Source organism: Schistocerca americana, chromosome 1 (assembly GCF_021461395.2).
Source record: "Schistocerca americana isolate TAMUIC-IGC-003095 chromosome 1, iqSchAmer2.1, whole genome shotgun sequence".
NCBI lineage: Eukaryota > Metazoa > Arthropoda > Insecta > Orthoptera > Acrididae > Schistocerca > Schistocerca americana.
In genome coordinates, this window is record NC_060119.1 from 517,069,120 (window position 1) to 517,094,353 (window position 25,234).

At 43.6% G+C, this 25,234-nt stretch overlaps 1 protein-coding gene across 1 annotated transcript in view; it reads left to right on the top strand.

Moving 5' to 3' along the window:
• The window catches only part of LOC124624546 (uncharacterized protein KIAA1143 homolog), a 341,719-nt gene extending 324,296 nt beyond the window's left edge, over positions 1-17,423 (top strand). The window contains exon 3 of the mRNA XM_047149113.1: positions 16,380-17,423. Coding sequence (XP_047005069.1) covers positions 16,380-16,672 — 293 coding nt within the window. The 3' untranslated portion in view covers positions 16,673-17,423. The remainder of the gene's footprint in view (positions 1-16,379) is intronic.
• The last annotated feature ends 7,811 nt before the right edge of the window (positions 17,424-25,234 follow it).

Below are 25,234 nucleotides of genomic sequence, written 5' to 3' on the forward strand. Positions count from 1 at the left end.
TTACAATGGTATCCCATTCGAACTCGCTCATTTCCCGCCGTAGATTTATTTCTAGAGAAAACGTATTCGGAACGTGCTTACAATTCCATACACTTGGATAGACAGCTCGACGACATCTAATCCGCCAATTTGATGTACTTGAGACTTTGGACATAAAAACCAGACAAACAATTAGTCATCGCTTGGAGACATCGCGCTAAAATCATATAACACCGCAGCCAGCCTCGATAATGGCCTGAATTCGGCAAGGAAGAGTGTCCAGAAGTGCCTTGAGGTAAGCCACATCCTCTATGTCCTCTTTGAAGGACGCCATGGTTCTCAGGGATAACCCGTACGGTCGGCCGATTTAATACCAGTAGATCTCTTTGTGGGAATATCTAGAGAGCCCACAATCTCAAATGACTCCAAACAGCACAATGGGGGAATCTCGTAGCTCCTTGACACGAGCAAGTTTAGATGTCGCTTGCGGGTCGTTTAGAAGGCGCATTTAGTTGTGCATTCAGGACATTGGGCACTCGTTTGAACACCTCACTTAAATGAACATTCCGCCACCAAAACATCCATCTGAACACAGCCGGTTATCTACAGCATGTTGCATTAATCCTTAAATGGTTCAGATGGCTCTGAGCTCTATGAGACTTAACAAAAAAATGGTTCAAATGTCTCTGAGCACTATGGGACTCAACTGCTGAGGTCATTAGTCCCCTAGAACTTAGAACTAGTTAAACCTAACTAACCTAAGGACATCACAAACATCCATGCCCGAGGCAGGATTCGAACCTGCGACCGTAGCGGTCTTGCGGTTCCAGACTGCAGCGCCTTTAACCGCACGGCCACTTCGGCCGGCTGAGACTTAACATCTGAGGTCATCAGTCCCCTAGAACTTAGAACTACTTAAACCTAACTAACCTAAGGACATCACACACATCCATGCCCGAGGCAGGATTCGAACCTGCGACCGTAGCGGTCGTGCGGTTCCAGGCTGAAGCGCCTAGAACCGCTCGGTCACACCGGCCGGCTTCATCCTTAAACGTCACTAATTAAAATTGATGTCACTTCGATTCGAATTGGTTTGTACGCAGTTTAAATTTGTCAGCTCCATGATAGAAAAAATAATTGTCTGTTTAAAAGTTGTAGCTCGTTATTGTAACTCTCTGGGAAATAACTAAATGAACTATTTTCATAACTCTGCCGAAGGATTAACGTCATCTTCTCGTTTACCCATGTAAATAAATATTGCTTTCATATATTATTTTGTAAGTTACAGAGAAAAGCACTTTACCTGAAACAACCTATATATTCTGTTAAGAGCTCTGTTGTCACTAATTCAGCGTAGTTCAAAACCAACTGTAGAATACAAAATTCTTTACTGAAGTTAAATTTTGTTAACAAAGAGTGCACGTTATTGTCCTGAGGTGTGTTACGTGAGACTCAGGTAGCAACTGATGGAACAAGTGTGTCACGTTGTCGAAATATTGCGCATGGATGGCACTAATATCCGACAGAACACCCGGCACCTCCAGATGTCAACAGATCGCTGGGAAAGCCTGAAGAATTACGGTGTGCGTTATGTAGCGATAAAATTATTTAGTCATTCATCTGAGGGTGTTTCGGAAAAGCAGTGAAAGACCGGCTATTTAGACACCGCTTCTCCCCATTAGATGTCCGCTGGCTCAAACTCCGTGTCAGAACGCTCGGCCAGTAGTATAAAAGTTCTGATATGTGGGACGCTGATTAGACACACAATATTAGGTACATTTAGGGTGGAGAAAGGAAAGAAAAGGGAAGGAACTGTTGACGTCAGCTGCACCGGGACTTTATGCAGAATCAGCGGCGACTAGTGAAAATGTGTGGCGGACTGGTATTCGAACACGGGATATCCTGATTTGTAGGCAGTTGCGTTAACCGCTGCGCCATCCGGACGAAGCATTATTGCAGTTTCGCTGACCATCTCGGCACACCTCCCGGGCGACACACGTTCCCACCGAGCACCACCTATCCGCACGTTCTCCACGCCCGCTACTCTGAGATTCTCACAGGAGGTCGAACATAATTGTGCATTCGCACTGAAAGTGGTGGATTCATTGCCCATCGAGGCGAAACAATTATGTGAGTACGTGTAACATCTGTTCTCTCGGACATGCCACGCATTCATATAAACACACAGTGATCTGACACCGAGCGAGGTGGCGCAGTGGTAGCACACTGGACTCGCATTCGGGAGGACGACGGTTCAATCCCGCGTCCGGCCATCCTGATTTAGGTTTTCCGTGATTTCCCTAAATCGCTCCAGGCAAATGCTGGGATGGTTCCTTTGAAAGGGCACGGCCGACTTCCTTCCCCATCCTTCCCTAGTCCGATGAGACCGATGACCTCGCAGTTTGGTCTCTTCCCCCAAAAAACAATCCAATCCAATGAGGTATTCACTAGTGATCTGACTCGATCCTTGACTTCACTTTCTGTAGTGAAAATATTATATGAGACATGTAACTAACTATTTTACAGTCATTGCTGCCCAGGCGTAGAATTGTACAAAGAAGTGGTAGAAAAATCGCCGATCGTATCCTGCATGACAAAGGTGAAATGCTGAAGCGGTCCGGTACAGAAATCGTAATAAATGGAAACTGTGTATAATAAAAGTAGACATTTATTGTTGCTATTGTTTTAAGCAGTGTGCCACCCAGCAGAGTTAAACGTAACGTTCTTCCGTTGTAGGCTACCTCCTGGTACCTAAATTCCATTGTATGTTTCCACCATCGCTATTGTAGCTACTGTTGTGCGTTGCAGAGGGATTTTAATTAGTTTTGTCTTATATCTTACATACCAGACTATCAGTAGTGTTACCTCAGAGGACGTTACTGAATGACGTATGTGAAATGTACGATCGTAAGTAAACGTTGATATCTCGATAGCAGCGATTTCGCTGCATACATTCTAAATGTAGATTACTATTTGCAGAACAAGGCAATGATGATTTCCACAGACGAACAGGCCTTGGAGACCAGTCGCTTTCATGTTAACTTAAACGTCTACAGTGTTGCTTTCAGTACACTGCTGAAAAAATTCGGAAACTTACAAAAATATTTAGTTTCATCGGACAAGAAACGACATCCTAGTTTTAGTTTGCTGTATGAATTGCATCAGTAATAATTACTGCTGATGTATTGAGCAAGAAAATGAGAGGTCTTTCGACCAAGTTCACATAGTTTCTTCACCCACAAATCAGGCGGTGGACGTGTCAAAATAGTCCTACCAATAGTTTCAAAGCCGCAACATGGCGACCGATTTCTTCTTTTTCTGTCGTTTGGCTGGGTGCCAGAACTGACTTCGTAGCTGCAGCACGCGTGAGGTAGACGTGACCACGATAACGTCGTCCACTTTTGTACGGTTATGAACACTATTTATCGACACAGTTCGCTTTTACAAATTGTGCTATGTTCGTAACTTCACGTGTGCTTAGGACTTGTTGTCGTGTCGAAAGCAATAAGCAGGGTTAGTATGATGAATTAGTCTTTTCTGCCCCTGTGCAAATACGTGAGAGATGCTCTTTGGTTTAAAAATGAAAACAGAAACGAGAGTCCAAAGGAAGTTTTGAGTATTTGCAAGAAAGTTGGTAGCTATACCGAAACCGGGAGGAGACGCATGGTTGAGATTTATTTATACATTCACAGAAAGCACCAGTATGACGTGCTAAAATCACTTCACCAGAAACTCTACCAGTAAAAAGATGTGGGCAGGAACCAATGAGATATCGGATATCATTTTGTGCAGCGCTGTGTTCAAAGCGTAAACTCAGATTGGCCATGTCGATTCCAGGTCCTACTGCAGAGTAGAATAGTGTTACGAAGCAGGCATAAAAGTTTACATAGGGTCGAACGTTTATGGAAATCAGTGCTGACCTTTTGAAAAAGTTATTAAAATTGTACAGAAAAGATTACCAAAGTTTTTGATATTGCTTTGTCCATTGGCACGTTCCGTTATATTGCAATTGGGCATTGTGACACCAGAATAAGATCTTTCCCGTTTTGATGGCTTCTGTAGACATGGTTATGACTGTCTTTCCAGGCGATGGCACCTAATGTTGAAAGGATCGAAATAGATTACAAGATATTTTAAATTCGACACTATGTATGCAGGAAGTTCAGGAAGTAAGTTACGTGCGTCACGCCGTTGATCACTGCGCAAGAAGGTGGCTCAACGTCAGAAGAGTGTTCCGTGTTTCCTGGAGACACAGTTCTACTGCTCTACCGACAGCAGGTGTAATACGCTGAGGGAGTGCAATAGCTAGAAGTGTTCTCCAAAGCTGAGGTATGGTGGACCGAACGATTCTTTTGAACAAACCGTCTAAATTGTGCACGGATTCACCGTGAAATTCTGACGGTATATGCATAAAATGCTGTGTCGTGTCCAACCATAGAGAAATGGTGCCAACAATTTGACCAGTGCCGCACAGATGTAGGCGCTGCTGATGAGGAAGTCCACAATTATTTTACTTTGCGGTTTCCATCTTCTCGGTAAACTGAAAGGACGTCTGGGGGAAAGAGATTTTCCAACGATACGGACGTTCACGCAGCGGTTGTCTATTGGATGCTTGACTTCTGTCGACGAGGAACTGAAAGAGTTGTTTACAGACACTTGGTGACTGTTGGCAAAGAGTGTCACATAGCGGTATCACTTTGAAGGGTAGCGCAGCACTTAATAACTCTAAAAATACACAGTAAAACATGTTTATATACTTCGAAAAAAAACCTCCCACAGCTATTGTTAACATTAGTTGATAATGAAGCTGCACGGTGCTATGTAAAGATTTATTGAGATATTATAAGTTATCGCTGAGAATGGAAGAATATGATTACAGTATTAACGGTAAACGTTTGGAGCATGTCACATAGTTCATGTATGATGCAAAGAAATTATATGAAAATGGGAAGAACAGGTAAGTTAAGAATTAGGATCGTCGAATGCAAGACTTTGATTTCCTGAAACGGTGCGTCTGCAAAGTGAATCGCATACACGACACCAGTGCTACCAATTCTTCTGTCCTCTTCCATAGTTTTGAAAGGCGGAAATCGAATGAATTCTGAGCCGTGCTTCTAGAATCGTAATATGTCACTGTAACCCGTGAGAAAGTGGATCAGACACACTCGAGAAATTTGCACGGAAATCTTCAGAAGTAAGAAATCCTGCAGAGGAAGTTTTGAGAACCGATGCTTTAGTATGTGCCACCGAATATGTCGGGTACAAACCGTAAGATTAATATGAGAGAGATTAGCCGCGTACACATGCATGTATACAATCAAAGACAGACGAAGATTGCACAGTAATTCTGAATGCTGAAGATTAGATGGGTAGATCACATAACTAATGAGGAGGTGTTGAATAGGATTGGGGAGAAGAGAAGTTTGTGGCACAATTTGACTAGAAGAAGGGATCGGTTGGTAGGACATGTTCTGAGGCATCAAGGGATCACCAATTTAGTATTGGAGGGCAGCGTGGAGGGTAAAAATCGTAGAGGGAGACCAAGAGATGAATACGCCAAGCAGATTCAGAAGGATGTAGGTTGCAGTAAGTACTGGGAGATGAAGAAGCTTTCACAGGATAGAGTAGCATGGAGAGCTGCATCAAACCAGTCTCAGGACTGAAGCCCACAACAACAACAGCAACAACAACATCGAAATAAGTGACCACAGGGTAGAAAAGCAATTGAAATCGCTCGGCAGAGGAAGGGCAACTGGATTTGACGGGGCACCATTACCATTCTATATAGGGTGCGGCAAAAGAATTTATCCCTCTTCTAATAGCAGTGTGCCATAGGTCTTTGGAGGAGCGAAGTGTTCCCGATAATCGGGAAAAAGGCACAGTTGATTCCCGTTTTTAAGAAGGGTCGTTTACAGACAAACAAAACTATACGCCTCTATCTCTGAGGTCGGTCAGTTGTAGAATTTTGGGAAATACTAACGTATTCTCACATTTCCGGAAGCCGAAGGGCTCCTCTGTAGGAACCAAGATGAGTTCCGAAAACAACCGTCGTGTGAAACCCAGCTCTCTCTGTTCGTCCACAAGACACAGAAAGCGATAAATACAGGCGTCCACGTAGAAGCCTTGTTCCTTGACTTCCGTAAGGCATTCTGTACCGTTACGCACTTCCGCCTAATGAACAAAATACGAGCGCACGGAATAACAGACCAATTGTGCGACTGGACTGAAGAGTTTCTAGCAAACATAACACATCATGTCATTCTGAACGGAGAGAAGTCTTTAGGAGTAAAAGTAACTACGGACGTGCCCCAGGGGAGTGTTATAGGACGAGCTATATATATAAATGAGCTAGCAGATAACGTCCGAATTTCGGAGGCTTTTCGCGGATGTTGCTGTTGTATACAGCGAAGAGGCGACGCTAGAAAATTCTTACGAAATGCAGGAAGACATGGCGCAGGGAGTGGCAATTAACCCTCAGTATAAACAAATGTAGCGTACTACGAATACATAGACAGATAGACCCCTTATTGTATGATTAAAAAATTGCAGAGCAATCAGTGGAAGCATTTACATTCATAAAATATCTAGGAGAATGGGTACGGATCGATCTGCAGTGGAACTACCATATAAAATTAATCGCGAGTAAGTCAGATGGCAGACTGATTACATGTTCATGTTGTAAGCACTAAAGTGTTACAGATACGATCAACCAACTCCAGCGGCAGACACTGCAAGAGAGACGTTCTGAATCACAGTGTTGTTTTCCTGTTAAAGTTCCTAGAAAAATCAACAAATATATTGCTTCCTCCTACATATATCTCGCGGAGAGACCTAGAAGATGATAAAATTAGAGTGATTCGACCCCACACAAAGGCTGACCGGCAATCGTTCTTTCCGCCAACTACTCGCTAATGGAACAGAGTAGGGGAGGGAAGTGACAGTGGTTCCGAAAATACTTTCCGCAATACTCCGCAGGGAGGCTTCTTGGTGACGAATCAAAATTGTATTGCTACAAGGCGATGAAACGTTCCCTGTGGAACAAGAATGACGAAAAATGTTGTTGCTAGCGCAGAGCCACTGCCGTGAAACAACTTACAAATATTCACTCGAGTTCTAGACAGAAATGTAAGCGTCCTAATCCATAGCCAATACATTTATTGAGGTGAAACTACTCTCCAGCAACAACCTATTATATACCGAATGCTATTTCATCTCCAAACCCGCTATGCACATTATCGAGCTGTTCCAGGACCTCCAGGTAGCACTTTAAGACGACTTTTTAGTTCTCCGCTGTTATACTGCACATAGAGCAGTAAGAGCCCTAAACACGACGTAAAAGAAAAGCCTTCTCTAACTCCTGCTTATACAGATTTAACAATAGACACTAAATAGGCCGTCAGAGGCCGTTCTTCAGCCAGTCTCCAAATCACACACTGAGCGTCGGGCCCTTGAACGGCCATCCATATTTAGGCTTTCCAAGTGGTTCAAATGGCTCTGAGCACTATGGGACTTAACGTCTGTGGTCATCAGTCCCCTAGAACTTAAAACTACTTAAACCTAACTAACCTAAGGACATCTCACACATCCACATTCGAACCTGCGACCGTAGCGGTCGCGCGGTTCCAGACAGTAGCGCCTAGAACCGCTCGTCCACAGCGGCCGGCTAGGTTTTCCATCATTTGTCAAAATCACTTACGGTAAAACCTAAGAGGTTCCTTTGGATGGTTACTCTGAATGGGCACAGCCGAAGTTATTCCCGGTTCTTCTCAATTCCAATATTGCACTTCCTCTCTACTGGTCTCGTCGTCAATCGGCCGTTAAATCCTAATCTTCTATCGTTCTTTTTCATTCCATATCTCACATTCTCACCGAAACAGCATACTGTGTACCATGATTCATATTGCATTACACATCTGTTTTCTTCTTCGCGTGAGGTGCCACTGCCGTGAAATTATCAAGTGTTAAAATCATCGTTTCCACCATGGATTTATTTGCAAATTTCTGTTCATTGCATTACTCAGCCCCATGGGTCAGTTTCATTTATGAAGGTTTCAATTTTTCTACCGTGTTATCGAGGCATACACCGTGTAATGCACTTGACTGTCTATTCTCCGTGTGGTTGGCTGCCAGGCCACAGCAAAACAAGACGGCTCATACACACAAATTGGCCGTGTCGTTTACAAACGAAATTAATTATCGTAATAAATTTAGGGAACTCATCGAAACATCTATATCTATGTAGATGTTCCATCACATTGAAACTGCTAACATAATATATGTAGTCAAGTTCCTCCCACATTCGACGTGTTGGTCTGTTCGAAGGCACTGTTGATGCGAGGTCGTCGTAATGGCAAAAGTGTAGCAGACACTGGCTCTTTCACACAACACACACGCTGCATGAGATTAACTCTTTGGTACTTAGATGCCATAACAGAAATATCTGATCTTTCTTCTTTTTACGAGTGATTGAACGGTTTACCAGTGCTATGTTTAAGAATTCGCGAGATGTTTACATTCTGGATTTCTGGCTTGTGACATTTGCGAATTTTGCAACATGTCCAGGTACTCGTGTCTTGTAATGCTCACAGACTCCATCATCGTCGACGGGACGTTACAGTCTAATCTTGTTTCCTTGTAAAGGCGTGTTCCACAGAAGAAGAGGACTGAGGGCTTAATCTTCAGAGTATGAGATCGCACTGAAGACATTCATTTCTAATTGGTCGCAAGTGTATTGCACGATAGCGTGGGGATTTCCTATGTCACAAATTCGTATATTGTGTCTACACATCTTTTGGGCCGGCCGCGGTGGCCTAGCGGCTCTAGGCGCTTCAGTCTGGAACCGCGCGACTGCTACGGTCGCAGGTTCGAATCCTGCCTGGGGCATGGATGTGTGTATTGTCCTTAGGTTAGTTAGGTTTAAGTAGTTCTAAGTTCTAGGGGACTGATGACCTCAGATGTTAAGTCCCATAGTTCTCAGAGCCATTTGAACCACACCTTTTGGAGTGACTTGTGATTAAGGAGTGGACCCACGATCGAGAACAGTCGTTACGTGGTTTCCGTTAATGTTTTGTGCAAAATGCCTGGATGGTTTCTTTGAAAACTATACGGTTAATTTCCTTCCCATGCTGCTTTATGCTTTGTGTCTAATGACCTCAACAACGACAGGAGCTCGCTTCCTAATCTTCCTTCCTTCCTTCCATCGTTTGCGTAAGATCTTCCAAAAGATCGTCTGTGCAGTGTTCAGCTCTCCAGAAACCTAGTAAAGTCAACCACTTTCTTGATCGCTGTCAGCAGTTGGTGTCCCCTTACAGAGGCGTCCCGAGCTGTGATCTGTGCTTATTATTGCCGAATAGAGTTATCACTCGCTGCGTCTTTGTGATACCTCGTTACAAACTATCATTCTACTATTAGAAGAGTATGATATCAATGAACGACCAAGCCTTTACGAGTGTGTGTCGACAACTTTACGAGAATTAATCATAAAGTTTTAAGTGTCATCTCTACAATAAAAATACATAATTAATTTTTCGTTCATATACAAATACGTAATTGTAGTCCCAGTACATATTGAAATTTTCGCGTCGTAGTACCTTAGCACGCCTCTAGACAATCCAAAACAAAATTTTGCAGTCCAGCAAATGAGCCGCTTAAATGAGTACGGTACAACTGTCGTTCGGCTGAAATAGTTCGACGTGGTTGCGGTGACAGACTGATCTGTTGGCGCGGCGCGAGGTGTAGCCTAGGTTGAAAGCTGATAATTTGTTTGGGAGTCAGCGAAGCCGATGAATGTGAATGCTAAGTAAAGGTTGTGGTAAGATATTGCCAGTAGCGTAGCCTAATGTTTACGTTCGCGCCGTATTTAATCCATCGATTTCAGGCGAACGCTAGTTGTCCGACACATTTTAGTTTCTCGTGTCTGCTGATTAAGTGGAGACAGGCCACAGCATTTTGTTGTGGCTCCACTAGCAGCGTGCTACGGTTCTGTAACGCGGGGACTTCTATGTGCACAGCACTGCAAACACGTAGCTGCAAACAAACAAAAAATTAATTACGAAAGTTTATTTTATCGAAACGACAATTTAAACTTTTTGTGAAAACCTACTGTTGTTAACTGGTGCTACGCTCTGATGACAGAAAGTAAAAACTGCTGGACCAAAAAAGAACTGTTTCCTTATTAGATCAAACTGTGGTATTTTGCAATATTACTTTAAAAAGTATAGGTACTTTATGTTGGTTAAATAGCTTCATTTGTTACAACCTTGTCTCATCCGGCTGTCGACAACAACTTAGCAGGCGAAAGAGTTAAATATGGTTCAAATGGCTCTGAACACTATGGGACTTAACTTCTGAGGTCATCAGTCCCGTAGACCTTGGAACTACTTAAACCTGACTAACTAAAGACATCACACACATCCATGCCCGAGGCAGGATCCGAACCTGCGACCGTAGCAGTCGCTTGGTTCCAGGCTGAAGCGCCTAGAACCGCTCGGCTACAACGGCCGGCGAAAGAGTTAAACTGCATCAGTAAAATGTCGGCATTAAGTGTGAGTATGTTATTGTCAAGTCGATCTATCCTAATGCTGTTTTATAAAATAGAGGATCTACGGCTTATGATCTCATTTGTCGCCAATCTCCAGTCGTTTCCTTGTTTTGTCTCATATTCGTGCTACGGGTTCGAGTGCAGAATGTTATATGACGAGTGCCCACTCTTGCTCTGCGGTCGTCTTGAAATAGGATCAGTCGGTAGTATTCGTCGAAGGCAGAATGAGGGAGTCTCGTAGAGCCAGCGCAGAACAGTCAAACACGAAAATTATGTCAAATTTCATTGTCAGATTAATTTCAGTATATCCATTTGCATATAATATTGTTCGCGTTCTTTTATTTCGAAACTCGATCAGCTCACAACCAGGGAAATCAGTGAGAAACCTTCGTCGCAAAAGAACAATGGTCAACAACTTACAGTGGACGCCCAATTCAGAAGCGATAAAGAGTCGTCCGCAGATACTTGCGACGGTGTCAGACTAGTCGGAAGCTTTTCTCGCGGCTGGTGCTATTGGTCTGTTCTGTCATTGTATATAACTGCGGAGAACGGCATTCACAATTTGCCAGCAGTCTCTCCTAAATGAAAGGGAGAGCTGAGATTGGGAAGTATCTGGCTAACTAGTCGCCAGTTAACATGCCAGGTGTTAGTTAATTAGTTAGTTAGTTAGCATGCAGAACGAATAGAACGAATCAGTTTACTATTGTAATACAATTTCACAGTGATAAACATGCCAATTTGGTGATAGTTTACCTGGCTGTCATTTACATTAACCGATTATATGCTCATGGGGTCGATAACGACCCTGCTGCGATCTGACAAGGTCAACATATTATTCCCTCTGGTCAGGTCAGAAGAAGATGTGTGCTTATCTAAAAATAATACTGTGAAAATATGTCGCAAACGTAACGTATATTTGCATGACAAATGCTTTGCAGAGTTTCATGCAAAACGACATTATGTTTCGTGTTCCCTACTTATCTAATATGGTCAATTAATAGTTCATAACTTCTAATAATAAAGATTGATTATCAGACACTTAATAATAACGCATATTAGCTTAAAACACGTTTTATTTTGATTATTCTTGTTCCACAGTAGTGACGATATTATGTGGCAATGGGGTCATTGTCAACCCACTGAAAAAAAAACTCCTTCAGAAATCAAAGCTACAAATATATGATTCAGCTGTTGCCTGTGATCACTAATAAATGACATGTGCGAAAATCATAAAACTCTGTGTTAAAATGAGTTCTGGACGTATACGAATTACTCATAAAATATCTTTGTTTTTATTTATAGTGATTTTGAAATACTGCGGTAAGGAAGATGCTGAAGTTTAGATGGGTATCGAATAACTAATGAGGAGGTACTGAACGAATTGGGGAAAAAAGAAATGTATGGCACAATTTGAATAAAAGAAGGGATTGGTTGATGAAACACATTTTAAGGTATCAAGGAAGAATCAGTTTCGTTATGGAATATAAGGGGTAAAAATTGTAGCAGACACAGGCTTGAATTCAGTAAGCAGGTTTAAACCGATGTGCTGTAGGTTGCACCAGTTATTCAGAGATGAAGAGGCCGGTACAGGATAGACTATCATGGAGAATTGCCTCTAACCAGTCTTCGGGCCAAAGGCCACAACAACATAGCGATTTAAGCTGTAGGATGTATATAACACACACTTTATGATTACATTTTCAGAAACTATTTTCTGGGTAGTCGGAAATGTCTAACATAAACCTTTTCAGTTTGTGTTTTCAGTTAATTTAATTACTTCTCAGATTCTTCGCATCACTAAGTAAGTGTGAAAGATTTTTATGACTGAACCGAACGGGGTGGCGCAGTGGTTAGCACGCTGGACTCGCATTCGGGAGGCCGACGGTTCAAACCTGTCTCCGGCCATTCTGATTTAGGTTTTCCGTGATTTCCCTAAATCGCTGCAGGCAAATGCCGGGATGGTTCCTTTGAAAGGTCACGGCCAGTTTCCTTCGCTGTCCTTCCCTAATCCGAGCTTGTCCTCCCACTCTAATGACCTCGTTGTCGACAGGACGTTAAACACCAATCTCCTTTTCCTTTTATGACTGAATAAGCCAGTCCTTCCTGTGACACATTAAGGCTGACTGATGGGAATAATAAATACTTCAAACGTTACATTTATGAATGTAGCTGTTGTTTTTGTATTGCGATTGACTGTTAACAAACACTGGACTCGCATTCGGGAGGACGACGGTTCAATCCCGTCTCCGGCCATCCAGATTTAGGTTTTCCGTGATTTCCCTAAATCGTTTCAGGCAAATGCCGGGATGGTTCCTTTGAAAGGGCACGGCCGATTTCCTTCCCAATCCTTCCCTAACCCGAGCTTGCGCTCCGTCTCTAATGACCTCGTTGTCGACGGGACGTTAAACACTAACCACCACCACCACTGTTAACAACATATTATTACAGCCTTCTGTGCAACAAACTTTTTTTTTATCGTCGCTATTCGCAGTGTGTCCCTGACATTTCAAAAGGCATGTTCCCTCCTCCCATCCTCTTCGCCAGGAGACAAATTACGTGACGTCCTGCTCCGAAGATTTGTTCAGAAACGTTTATAGGTGGCAATGGATTAATTCTCTTCACGGCTACATTTGGGTGGCAAGCCTCGCGATGACCCTCGAGACAGGGCTAAACTTCTCGCAACTCCACAGTCATTAATTACAATCCCTGTATCTATGTGCCGTCTCGTCGGGATTCCGAGATACGATTAGTGGATTGGAATGTGTACGCCTGTAGCATTTCATAAACTGTCTCCATCTAGGTCCTAGGAACTTTTGTCGATAACCTCCAAAACAGTAAAAGAGGAATACAGTTCGTAGTCAGTAGGAGGAAAACAAATCACACAGTAACACCTCACTCCAATTTCCGCGATAGAGATTGTAATTTATTAGCTGCAATGAAACCTTAAACCTCCGGAAGTCCGTCTCGTTCATTAAAATACTGCCGTTCAGCTCGTTATTGTACTCTACAGCATAAGCTGAAGTCTCTGCTTACTGTGTATGTGCTTGTGCGTGCGCGTGTGCATGCGTACGTTTACGATGTAAACAACGACACTCACCTAGAAAACGGGGAATAGTTCAACCAGAAATCCAAGCCAGCGCATGGAAGCGCACTCTCTGATGATCGCAGTTTCCCGTACTCAAGAAATAATTTGGCTGATCGTGAAGGATGACTCACTCCGGACTTCGCAGGACACCACTTCTATACCCCACGGGGATTATCAGCCGACTCCTCGATTTCATTAGCCCCAAACCGCTGCACGAAATTGTTTAACATTTGACCCAGTCGATCACTCTGAGCAACAGAATTTAGGCATTTCCATTGGCAACTTCTCGCCAACGGTACTAGCATTTGCTGCAAGGCAGTAAATTTCTTTACAGCGAGTGTTGGAAAACACTGACTAATGGGAAATCACAAGCTCTTAAGCGAGCCTAGCCGGCTGGGATTGCGATCCTTTTAGGAAAGTTAAGGATAGACCGTCTCGTCGTTTCCATGCCGGAGAAAGTGTCCTTCCCTGGATGCCGGAAACCGTCTCTAGCGTGCACAATAGGCACAAGACGAGAGCAAGCGCTTGACGATATGTTCCAGATACTGACGACCTGCTTTACTGAATTCCGTCCAACTTTCGAACGCAATGCAGCAGCGATTCTGCGTGGCATGAATTCAACAAGTCCTTGGTAGGTTTACGGAGGTCTGTGGCACCAGATGTTTACGCACTGGAGACGCAATTATCATAGTTTATGGGTTTCTGGTCGTGGCCACCGGGCTAGCACTCGACATTGTCCCAGGAGTGGGACCATCGGGCCTGCATCAGGTGAGTTTGGCGGCTAAGACATCAACATGAGCTCACTGTCATGCTCCTTAAACCACTGTAGCTTGTTTCTGGCCTCACCTCATGAGCAGTTATCCTGTTGGAAAGTGCCATCGCCGATGGGGAAGACATAAAACATGAAGGGATGTATGTGATTCGCAATAATGTTCACGTTGTCCTCAGTGTCATGGTGCCTTCGATTACTACCACGGGTCCCGTGAAAGCCCAGGTGAATGTACTTCATAGCATAACATTATCCCCGCCGACCTTTGTCCGTGGCACAGTACTTATTTGGGGGACCTGTTCGCCTGGATGACGGAGTATCTGGCTTACGACTGATCGACCGACCTGCTGTAACAAGGAACGTGATTCATCCGATCAGGCGACATTTTTCCGTTAATCCACGGTCCAATCTCGGTGATCCCGTGCCAACTGCAATCATAACTGATGACGCTATTGGGTTAAAATGGGAGGAGTCGTCTGCTGCGTAGCTCTAAGTTCAACAATTTCGACTGAATAGTGTGCTCCGAAATACTTTTGGCCCTACCACCGTTCTTGTCTGTCGGCAGATCTGCCGCAGATTGCCGCCTGTTTTGCTTTACGTAGCGGGAAAATCTCTGACCTGCATGTTCTGTGATGACCAGTGGACGTCCAACACCTTGTAGCCTACTCGAGGTTTCACCATACTTCAACCGTTGTCATTAGATTCTCACGACAGTAGCACGCGAACAGGCGACTAGCCTCGCCGTTTCTGAAATGAAATGTTCATTGTCGGACACCAGGCCATAACAATCTGTCCTTTGTCATTATCGCTTATGTAAGCGAATTTCATTTGCGGTTCTTATCATCTCTAGAATGATTCCCCGTTCGTTTCTGCTCCGCGTATGCAGGGTGTTCGGAAATTCGCGTTACAAACTTCTAAGATTTGTAAAGGAGAGTGAGTACATAATATTTTGAGTAGGAACCCATATCTGCCATTTGAAAAACGTGTTTGTTAGGTAGTTTTGCAACAGAGTAATCATGGTGGGGGAGGGGGTGCTTTCGCCTGATTGGCTGATGTCATTTGACGTCTGTCTTACCTCTCTCAAATGGTTCGAGACTCATTCACGTGTCTACTAGTGTTAGAGGCGGTATGGAGTGTTGGAGGTGGTATGGATGTAATTGTTGGTCATCCGCAACATACCACACGGTGCTCGGAGCAACATCCGTTGCACACGCAATTGCTCTTGTATTCGTTGACGGACTTCAACATGATGCAGTACGGCCTCTTCCAGTTCGGGTGCGGAGCGTCTCCTTGGAGCACCACAGTCACACCTGCTGAAGGTGAGTGTACCCCATTGTCGAAGCCGTTGCGTAATTGTGGCGAAGAGGGTACCCAATGGAGTCGAATGTTGTGCATATCGATCTTGATAAAGGCGACGAGCAGCTCATCCTTTATCGTGAGCTTCGCCATACGGAAGGATCTTGTCGCGTGTATTCTGCAAACGTGTACTCATCCATGTTGCTCGAACACTCACAGACATGTGAATGAAGCTCGAACTGGGGATCAGAGAGGTAGGACAGACGTCAACTGACACGAGCCGATCCGACGTAAGCACCCATGACTACCCTGTTACAGAGCACCCATCATGATTACCCTGTAGCAGATCTTCCCATACAAACATGTTTTCAAACGGCCGTTTCCGGACATGGTTTCCCATTCAAAATATTATGTACTCACTCCTCTCTACAAGTCTCAGAGCTTTGTAATTGGAATTTCCGAACATCCTGTACACTTTCCTTACTGCGTTTCGTGCCTGCAACGTCACCAGGCGAAATACAGTGCAGCAGTGGGCAGTGTTGATAATGTTTTGCATTGTTAGTGTACGTCCGACAGGAAATACAACTGACCCAATATCGATCCCTGATGCCATGTTGCTATCGACTAGACTCTAGACGATGGTGAATTAGTTCTTGTACAGTGTAATAAATTGTGGCTTGTTTGCGAACATTTTGTTCTGGTATTCACAGAGGCTTCCGAGGCACCGGCGGACCTGAACCAGAGGGTGGTGTTTCGCGCCCCTTCCAAACCGACGCCGGCGGCCGAGCCAGACGGCGGTGGTAGAGGGAGTGGCAACAGCGGCAGAGGCGGAGGCGGCAGTAGCAGCAGTAGAAGTAGCAGTAGCAGCAGCAGCAGCAGCAGCAGGAAGCGAGTGGCGGCCGGTCCAGAGGGGCCTCAAGCCCGGGCTCGGCCCCGGCGCGCTCCTGCCTCCACCAGTCTGCTCAGCTTCGGGGACGGCGACGACCAGGAGGTAGAAGACTGAGCGCACAGCTCGCGGTCCTCACTGGCCGGAGGCGGCGCCCATCCAGCAGCGCAGCCTCCTCTGCCGCCCAGCGACGCTGTCTCCTCTCTGAGGCGCGGCCGAGCTTCGGTCCGTTCGTCAGCTTTCATCTTTGCTGCAGGTACTACCTTCGCAGCCAGTCCCCTCGTTTGTGCTCCGTAGTACTCTCTCTTCTACAATACGTTCTTTTTTATCAGCACTCATAGCCTACGATGATCTTCCGATTTCTCTTACCGGTACAATAGTCCTAAAAGGATAATTTAAGTCACATAAGTAGTGAGTTTATTTGTTTATTTATCCTTGTAGGATACGTCCAATTTTTTCACAGAACAAGTATTTCAACACATCACGAAATACACTCACCACTACATAAAACGTATACATATTAAAAGCAGTTATGAAGAAAAAAGACAGCTACACATCAATATTGAAGCTCTTAACCCCGTTCAACTTGGCTGATAGTTATGATTTCATTAAGCCAATCCTACTATCTTGACAGTATGACAAATCTCTCTGATGAGCTGCTGACTATTTACGGATGAACCAGTGACTAACAGTTTTCAACAAAAATGAAAGCACAGACCAAAACTCTTATTAAAATCCTTAGGGGCAAATAAATACAAATCGTATCTGCCCATAGTTAGATATTTACTCCTCATTACCATTCGGTTTTGCTGATGCTACTGTAAAGAGACAATCGCTGTGGGAAATAAACTGCGTATAACAACAAAAATGAGAATATTTATTATCCTTCCTTGACAAACTGCTGTACGTTTCCCTCGTATGTGCAGATTCACATCGATTTACGATTGATTGTGCCCGGTAGTTTCCTGTCCCTCCCTCCCTCATCCTCCGCTCCCCTGTATTCTGAAACATAAACTTGAGAGAAGCTTCGTGTATAAATACCAGGTTGGATGTGAAGCGCGACGAGTTGTGTAGCTGTAACTATTCATGTGAACTTTTACAGTTTTAATTGCTGCACTGTCCTAAAAATCCTATTTTCGGCCATCTGCGCAACATCTGATGTGTTGTAGTTTCTTGAACTTAGATTTTCATTATCTTGAAGTATTCTGTTCTTGAGCTCCAGTAGTGTGTGTGTGTGTGTGTGTGTGTGTGTGTGTGTGTGTGTGTATAACACTGACCGCCTTCGCCGACAGCTTACATTTGAAATCACATTTACAGCGCTAATAGACTGTTATGATTGCTGTGTTTTGCACTAAATTTCCCTAAGTAAGAAACTTCAGGAAATATTGCGACAAAAATGAGTTATAAGCACATTGGTTCAAAAAATAAGTTGTAACTGGAGGTCTCACAGAAAAGTGAGCTACCTTCCTCAATTCAGTTGAACGCGATGGAGCACACCACAGAAGGATGCATTGATCAGCACGAGCGTCGTGACGATTCCTCTTCCGGCCGTTCATATTTGGGTTTTCCGTGGTTTCCGGAGTACATTGCTGTGCAGCTTCTCTCTTAGTTTCTCCAGATTCTAGCAAAGGTAACAGCGTTTTTTATCAACGAATGTGCGAATTCCTGTGCCCAGACCTGTGGCAGTCCAATTTTCAAATGCTGCACCACGGTTTCTGTGTGTTACTCGTAACAAGTCTGTCTATACGCTAAATATTCTTTCTTATTTAGCTTGGATTCCATAATTTTGAAGGCTCTTTTAGCAGATAGTAAGAAGTGAATGCCGATTTCTAAGATAGAGTAAATGCAGGGTAAATACAATATTAGATTCAGAGGTTGATGGTGGCTTAGAAGACTTGAGATTAGACGATTAATCAACGTAGAGTGTAGAGTCTAGGATACTGGAGACATCTGGAAGAATATCACCCACACAATCACAAAGATATAAAGCCAAATAAGTACGACAATTATCACACAACCAGCTTAACAAGTCTTGCATCTCGACACCAGCACCAAGCGCCAGACACATTCGACAAAAAGGAGCAAGACTTAAGAAAAATCGGTACACTTGCATAAGCTATGTCGATATAGAAAAAAGTGTAAAACTTGAAACAGTACAAGATGTTTGAAATTGAAAGTTTCTGGTAAATTAAAACTGTGTGCGGGACCGGGACTCAAACTCAGGACCTTTGCCTTTTGCGGACAAGTGCTCTACCGACTGAGCAACGCAAGTGCGACTCAATACGACCTGTCCTCACAGCTTCACTTCGCCAGTATCTCGTCTGCTACCTTCCAAACTTCACAGAAGCTCTCCTGCGGACGTTGCGCAACTAGAAATCCTGTTGTGCTGGGGTAGCTCAGTCGGTAGAGCAGTTGCCGGCGAAAGGTAAAGGTTCTGAGTTCGAGTCTCGGTCTGGCACACAGTTTTAATCTGCCAGAAAGTTTCATAATAGCGGACACTCCGCTGCAGAAAGAAAGTTTCATTATGTTTGAAATTTTTAGAAAAATGTGTATAAGCTATACGAAGTGATGGGTTGGATAAGTTTGTACGAGAAGGAAAGGGGCAGAAGACTGAAAGTTTGTACAGTCCTGTGAAGAATATCTGTCTGTAGCATGGCCGGCCGCGGCTTGCCAAACTTGCACGCGAGCGGTGTGTGCGGGCTGTGGGCTCTGCAAGGCGCGGCTGTCCCTCGGCTTTGCTCAGTCCTTCACGGAAGTATGCAGGACAGCGCGTCATTTGATTTAGTATTGCAGCGCGGTATTTTTCTGTCCGTACAACTCTCTTAAGTTTGGCAGAATAGTGGTGTTATCACTGTTTACCCTTCGCCATTTGTTCGTTGTAAGGGGGGGACGGTTCACAGGTCCAGTGGCTGACTGCACGAAAAAAAGGCAATCTTGTGATCTATCAAATGGCTCTGAGCACTATGGGACTCAGCTTCTGAGGTCATTAGGACCCTAGAACTTAGAACTAGTTAAACCTAACCAACCTAAGGACATCACACACATCCATGCCCGAGGCAGGATTCGAACCTGCGACCGTAGCGGTCTCGCGGTTCCAGACTGCAGCGCCTAGAACCACATGGTCACTTTGGCCGGCTTGTGATCTATCCTCACAAAGCTTTAAAAATGAGTGGGAATTATACAAGGTAGGAATAACAGTTCTCAATATGCACCATGCACTCGTGTAAGCGACATTTACTGCAAATTTGCTATGAAACGACATTACAATGCCATGCAGGAAGAATTTAAATATTCAGCTGGCAACGAAAGAGACAAAATTTACAAAGATCGACAGACGGGATTAATCGTTCCCTCCATCAAAAAGCACTTTGTGCAAAATTTGCAGCCATGGAGCACGTAAAGAAGTTTGTGGCACAAATAGTTAAATTTCTGAAGTCGTACACGTTGTTCAGTTGCTACAGTTTTCGATGGAAATGAACGAAGAATATGGAGACATTCTATATTACTGCGAAGTATATTGGTCAAGTCATGGGTCATATCTCTAATAATTTTTCTGTTTAAAACTCGCCGTTGTTTAATTGAGAAGGGAGTGCAGGAACGAAAATTAGAACATCCCGAATGGATTGCAGACCTCGCATTTTAAGTGGACTTGACTGTACACTGGCGACAGTAGGATATTGCGAGGAGACAAACGACTTATGATTTGTTGCAGATCCATTTAAAGAGAAAATCACGCTGTAGAAGCGACACATTGTGACAAACACAGTCTTGTTTCCTAAGCTCACTGGCGTTAAAGTAAACGCGAGGTTTGAGGAATCCATTGTGGCCTTAAAAGAATTACAAGTTTCGCTTCCTACACGTTTTGAGTACACTACCAGTCTCATACCTTTTCGAGCAGTTTTCGAGACTGTTTGCCGTTTCAGTTGGAAACGCCCCAGTGTATGTGCAGATGTAACTGACATGTGCAAGGTAACTCCCGTTTTAAAGACAAATTCCTTTAACGCTAACATCGTGCAGGCCGCCCACATTGCTTTCTCTGATAGAATTTCCACGTCACTATAATGAGGTTCCGAAAGTGCTACAATATTTCGACTAAATAAGTCACGATTACGTGGCAACATGATTGCGAAAATCTGTGAAATTGTCTGCGTCTGTCCGTATGCCGACACTTTGTACCACATAAAAATTATATGTCTTCAGCGCGCCAAAAATAATTAAATAATACTGAAAGTTTGTTTTGTTTTTTATCCGTGTTGTTGAAAAATTTGAAGTATAAAACCAAATACGGCGCGGCGCATTTGCGGTTTCGCCCTCAGACAGCGTGGCGTAGCGGTGAGGGAAACGTACCAGCAAGGTTGAGTGCTACGGCATTCGTGCCAAGGCACGGCCCCTGTGCGATTTCTGGGCCACCCCTGATCTACACTGTGACAAAAGTGGCGCCACAGTTTAATTATTTAACCCTTACGCCTTAACAGTAGTTCAGCATCAATACATCCATTTGTGATGTAACCTGCCGTCGTAGCCAAGATAAGTAATCCTCGCTCATGTGGCGACGCTCCGCCTGAAGGTGCAGCGCTAGTAGTGGAAGGAATTTCCGTGATCAGTATTTAGTTTATGATCGAAGGTGTGTCGCTGGCATTCAGTTTCTGATCACCAGATTCTGCATCGACGTTCTGGAAGATTAAATGCCAAACTTATATAATGAAGTGATCGCATATGACATTGCTTATGATGTTCATCCGTCACGTTGGGATGCTTTAGGTCGGCAGTCCTCTTAATCTCTCTATTTCTTTAATTCCATACTTCTTCATAACAATAAAATAAATAAATACCTTGTGGCTAGTGCCTTCCGTCGGGTAGACCGTTCGCCTGGTGCAAGTCTTTCGAGTTGACGCCACTTCGGCGACTTGCGTGTCGATGGAAATGAAATGATAACGATAAGGACAACAGCCAGTCCCTGAGCGGAGAAAATCTCCGACCCAGCCAGGAATCGAACCCGGGCCGTTAGGTATGACATTCCGTCGCGCTGACCACTCAGCTACCAGGGGCGAATTTTTTTACAATACAGATACAACACTACACTCCACCATCACTTATTACAGTCATTCACAAAATATATTTCACACTCGACATCGAGGCTAATTGTGACAAAGGCAGTACATCTCCATTGTTCACCAAGATAGCAATGTGTGATATCTACGTTGTATCCAGAACTTTGAAAGAGGGAATGCGTGCATTATCTATTCTCCAGTTTATGCTACTGTGCTAGATGATGCAGAAGTAAACTGCTGAACTCGTATTCGGTTATATTGGGTACAAATATCTGCCAAACCTCTTTTTTTTAATTTGTTCACACTTTCCCTTATAACTACAGCCCAGTGACAGGGCGGAGGGCTAGCTTTCTTCAGAGTGGCCATAATTGATTCTTTACTCAAAACTGCACTGTTCCGTTTCGCAGCCCCTGCAATCTGGCAACAGGGTACCAGCTGGGCAGGGGGAGTGGCGGGGGGGGGGGGGGGGGGGGGGAGGCGAGAATCGGCTTTTGTCCCTCAGCCTTCACAAATTCGCTTATAGGTGTACATGACCTACAGGCAGAGCCAGCATAAAAACTATCCTGTACTTCAGCAAATATGCGATTATTTTGCTTGACAGCAGTTTTTCCTCATAACTGAATCAAACCAGCGCACCGTTGACACTACTGTATAGCAGCTAATGTTAAAGTCCTGTAACTCCAAAAATATTCTGTCCTGTGTTCAACAAAGGAATAAAATCTCCTGTAATTGGAAATGGTTCGTGCCTTAACCGTAGCTACATTACGAATAAAGGAGAGACATTTGTCTCTGCTCCGTCTGCGTTAGTTTCAAGTAATCAGCAATAGAAGACACAGAAAGAAACCTCTCTTCTTAAAGAAGGTTACTGTAACTGAATAAAAGCTACAGAAAAGTTCCAAATATAGGAGAACAGTCTTTTTCATCGAAAGTCTGTAGTAGTTCTTCAGCAACGTGAAAATAGCACAGCTGTGATCAGCATACTCGCGCGACGTCTGCTCACCGATCAGGGGAAAGCTAGAACAGCTTTACTAGCAATTATCAGTTCTCTCAGGTTCATGGATCGAACAGAAAACACGCTGATAGGTCATGGAACGATCGCTGGAAATTTTTTCTATGAGAAGTACCTTCTGCCAGAACTGAACACCTGGCAGAAGTGCCACAACACTTTGTTGGCGCCTCTGATACAAAAGGAATACAGTAGAACCCCTCTAAACCGTCACCTTCGGGACCGGGACCATGGTCGGAACGAAAAGGTCGGATTATCCGAAAAATCTAATATTTATTGCAAAAAATATAAAAGACATTTAGTACAAAAAATTAAACGATTTAAGAACTAAAAGACGTCTACAGTAATTTAAAAAGATGATTTTTACACAGTGTTAAACAATATGTTAACAAAAAATGTCTACACACACTATAATATGTATAGGTTTTAAAAGGAAAAACGACAAACAAATTACAGTACTGTACTGCCCTTAATAACGTATAAACGATATATACTGTAAACTTAAAAATGTTTATAGCACTGTGTATAAAAAAGAAATTTTTTACAAAGAAATAAACTACTGTATGTATAAACTAAGAAATGATTATACTGTACGCATTGTTTTTACAGTAAACAAATTACTTAGAAAAAAAGTCAGTGATACATTTTTGTTTAGCAGATGTTATTCTAGATTTAGTTGCAGTGTCCCTTCATTTTTTTATCCACAAAGCGTCCATTGGAGTTGAAATCGCCAACAATCTGGTCGTCATTGAGCTCTTCAAAAGTGTCACCGTCTTTGTCACATTCGTTGATCCACTCTTCAACTTCATTGGCAGGGACGTTCAGCTCCAGAGTTTGTATATCTGTAACGATTTCCAGTGCGTCGTTGTTTTGATCGTCTTCGGTATGATCACTTTCAGTCATAGCTTGTGACCAAAGCTTACGCCACGATTTCCGCAATGTGTCAGGTTTCAGTTCATCCCATGCTGCAGCGATTGTGTAGATAGCATCTTTGATGTTCAGGGATTTCATTGCCTCAAATAAGGTATGACCTCCTTCAGATTTTTCCAAGATTGAACTGATATACATTCTGCGATATCGCCTTTTTAACCATTCGATAACGCCCTGAACCATTGGTTGGATGAGTGACGTCACATTAGGAGGCAGGAAGAGAGCTTTTATGTCCCGTTTCACCAAATCTTCCTCAGGTGGATGTGATGGTGCATTATCCAACAGCAGTAGAGCACGAACAGGCAGATGTTTTTGCTTCTCTTTTTCGACCGATGGCACAAACTCGTCGAAAAACCAGGATTTAAAAAGGTTGCATTCCATCCAAGCAGATTTTTGATTGCGGTAATATACCAACAAAGAAGATAAGTTTATATTTTTTAATGCCCTTGGCATCTTAGATTTGCCAATGACAAACAAGGGGAACTTGTGGGTACCATCTGCGTTGCTACAAGGAATGACTGTTATTCTATCTTTTACATGTTTCGTTCCTACCCCGTATTCATTTGAAGCTGCGAGCGTTTTTGTTGGCAACATTTTAAAGTTCAGCCCTGTCTCTTCGATGTTATACACTTGGCAGGATAACAGTTCATTTTCTTCTACAATTTCTTGGAACTTAACAGAAAACTCCTTAGCAGCTGCGGCTTCGGCAGAAAGTTTTTCACCGGAAATAGAAACAAATCGGACACCATGACGAGTTTTCCAACGTTCAATCCAGCCTTCACTGGCAGAAAATATACTTTCGGATTCCAGTTTTTTGTGCAAAACTATCGCGTTTTCTTTGAGAATTGGCCCGGACGTTGGAGTTCCTTTCCTTCTTTCTTGACAAAACCACATCCACAATGCGTTATCAAGCAGTTCAATTTTAGGCTTTTTTAATGTTTTGCGATTCTTTAGAGTGTTTTCACCATCAATCATAACTGTATAGGATTCAATGTCTTTCCGACTCTTCCTCCAATCCTTAATTGTCGTAAGACCTACATTCAGATCCTTTGCAATTTTTTGGAGCGCCGTCTCCTTCGTCCAGTCTTTGTAGCACTGCTAATTTTTCATTTAGTGGAAGAGTTACGTATTTACGTTTGAATCCAGACATGTTGAAAAACAGACAACTGTACACACAATGAATCTACAGTACTAAGTACTGTAGAGAACACGGAATAAAGGAAACAACGACGTTTTTTAATCCCAACGAAGGATAAAACTGCACAATAACTTCTGTAACAATGCGCACAGCGATAGACACCGCAACAATGGACCGACAGGCGCCCAGTCACTGACAAGTCGGCACAGGCCTGCGAGCCTGAGCATGGTGGGACTAGCCGGAGTGACGGACCATCCACGGTCGGATTAGAGTGGTTCTACTGTACTGGAAATTAAGGCTCACGCGAGACATTGTGCAGCAAATAAAAAATTCTCCAATTTACAGGTTTACGGCAGGTTCGACGACTGGAAGTGGCTGGCCTGAAGCAGTTCAATCCTTCTGTGCGTTTCGTCAACCTTGAGACGCTTTGAGTAGAACACCTATTTCTTAGTTTGTACAAACCATCAGACTCTAGGGCACTCTGGAAACAAATACATCCTTCAATAAGGCCCTCAATAGGAACTGAGTGTTGACGCGCCCATTATTTCGATGGT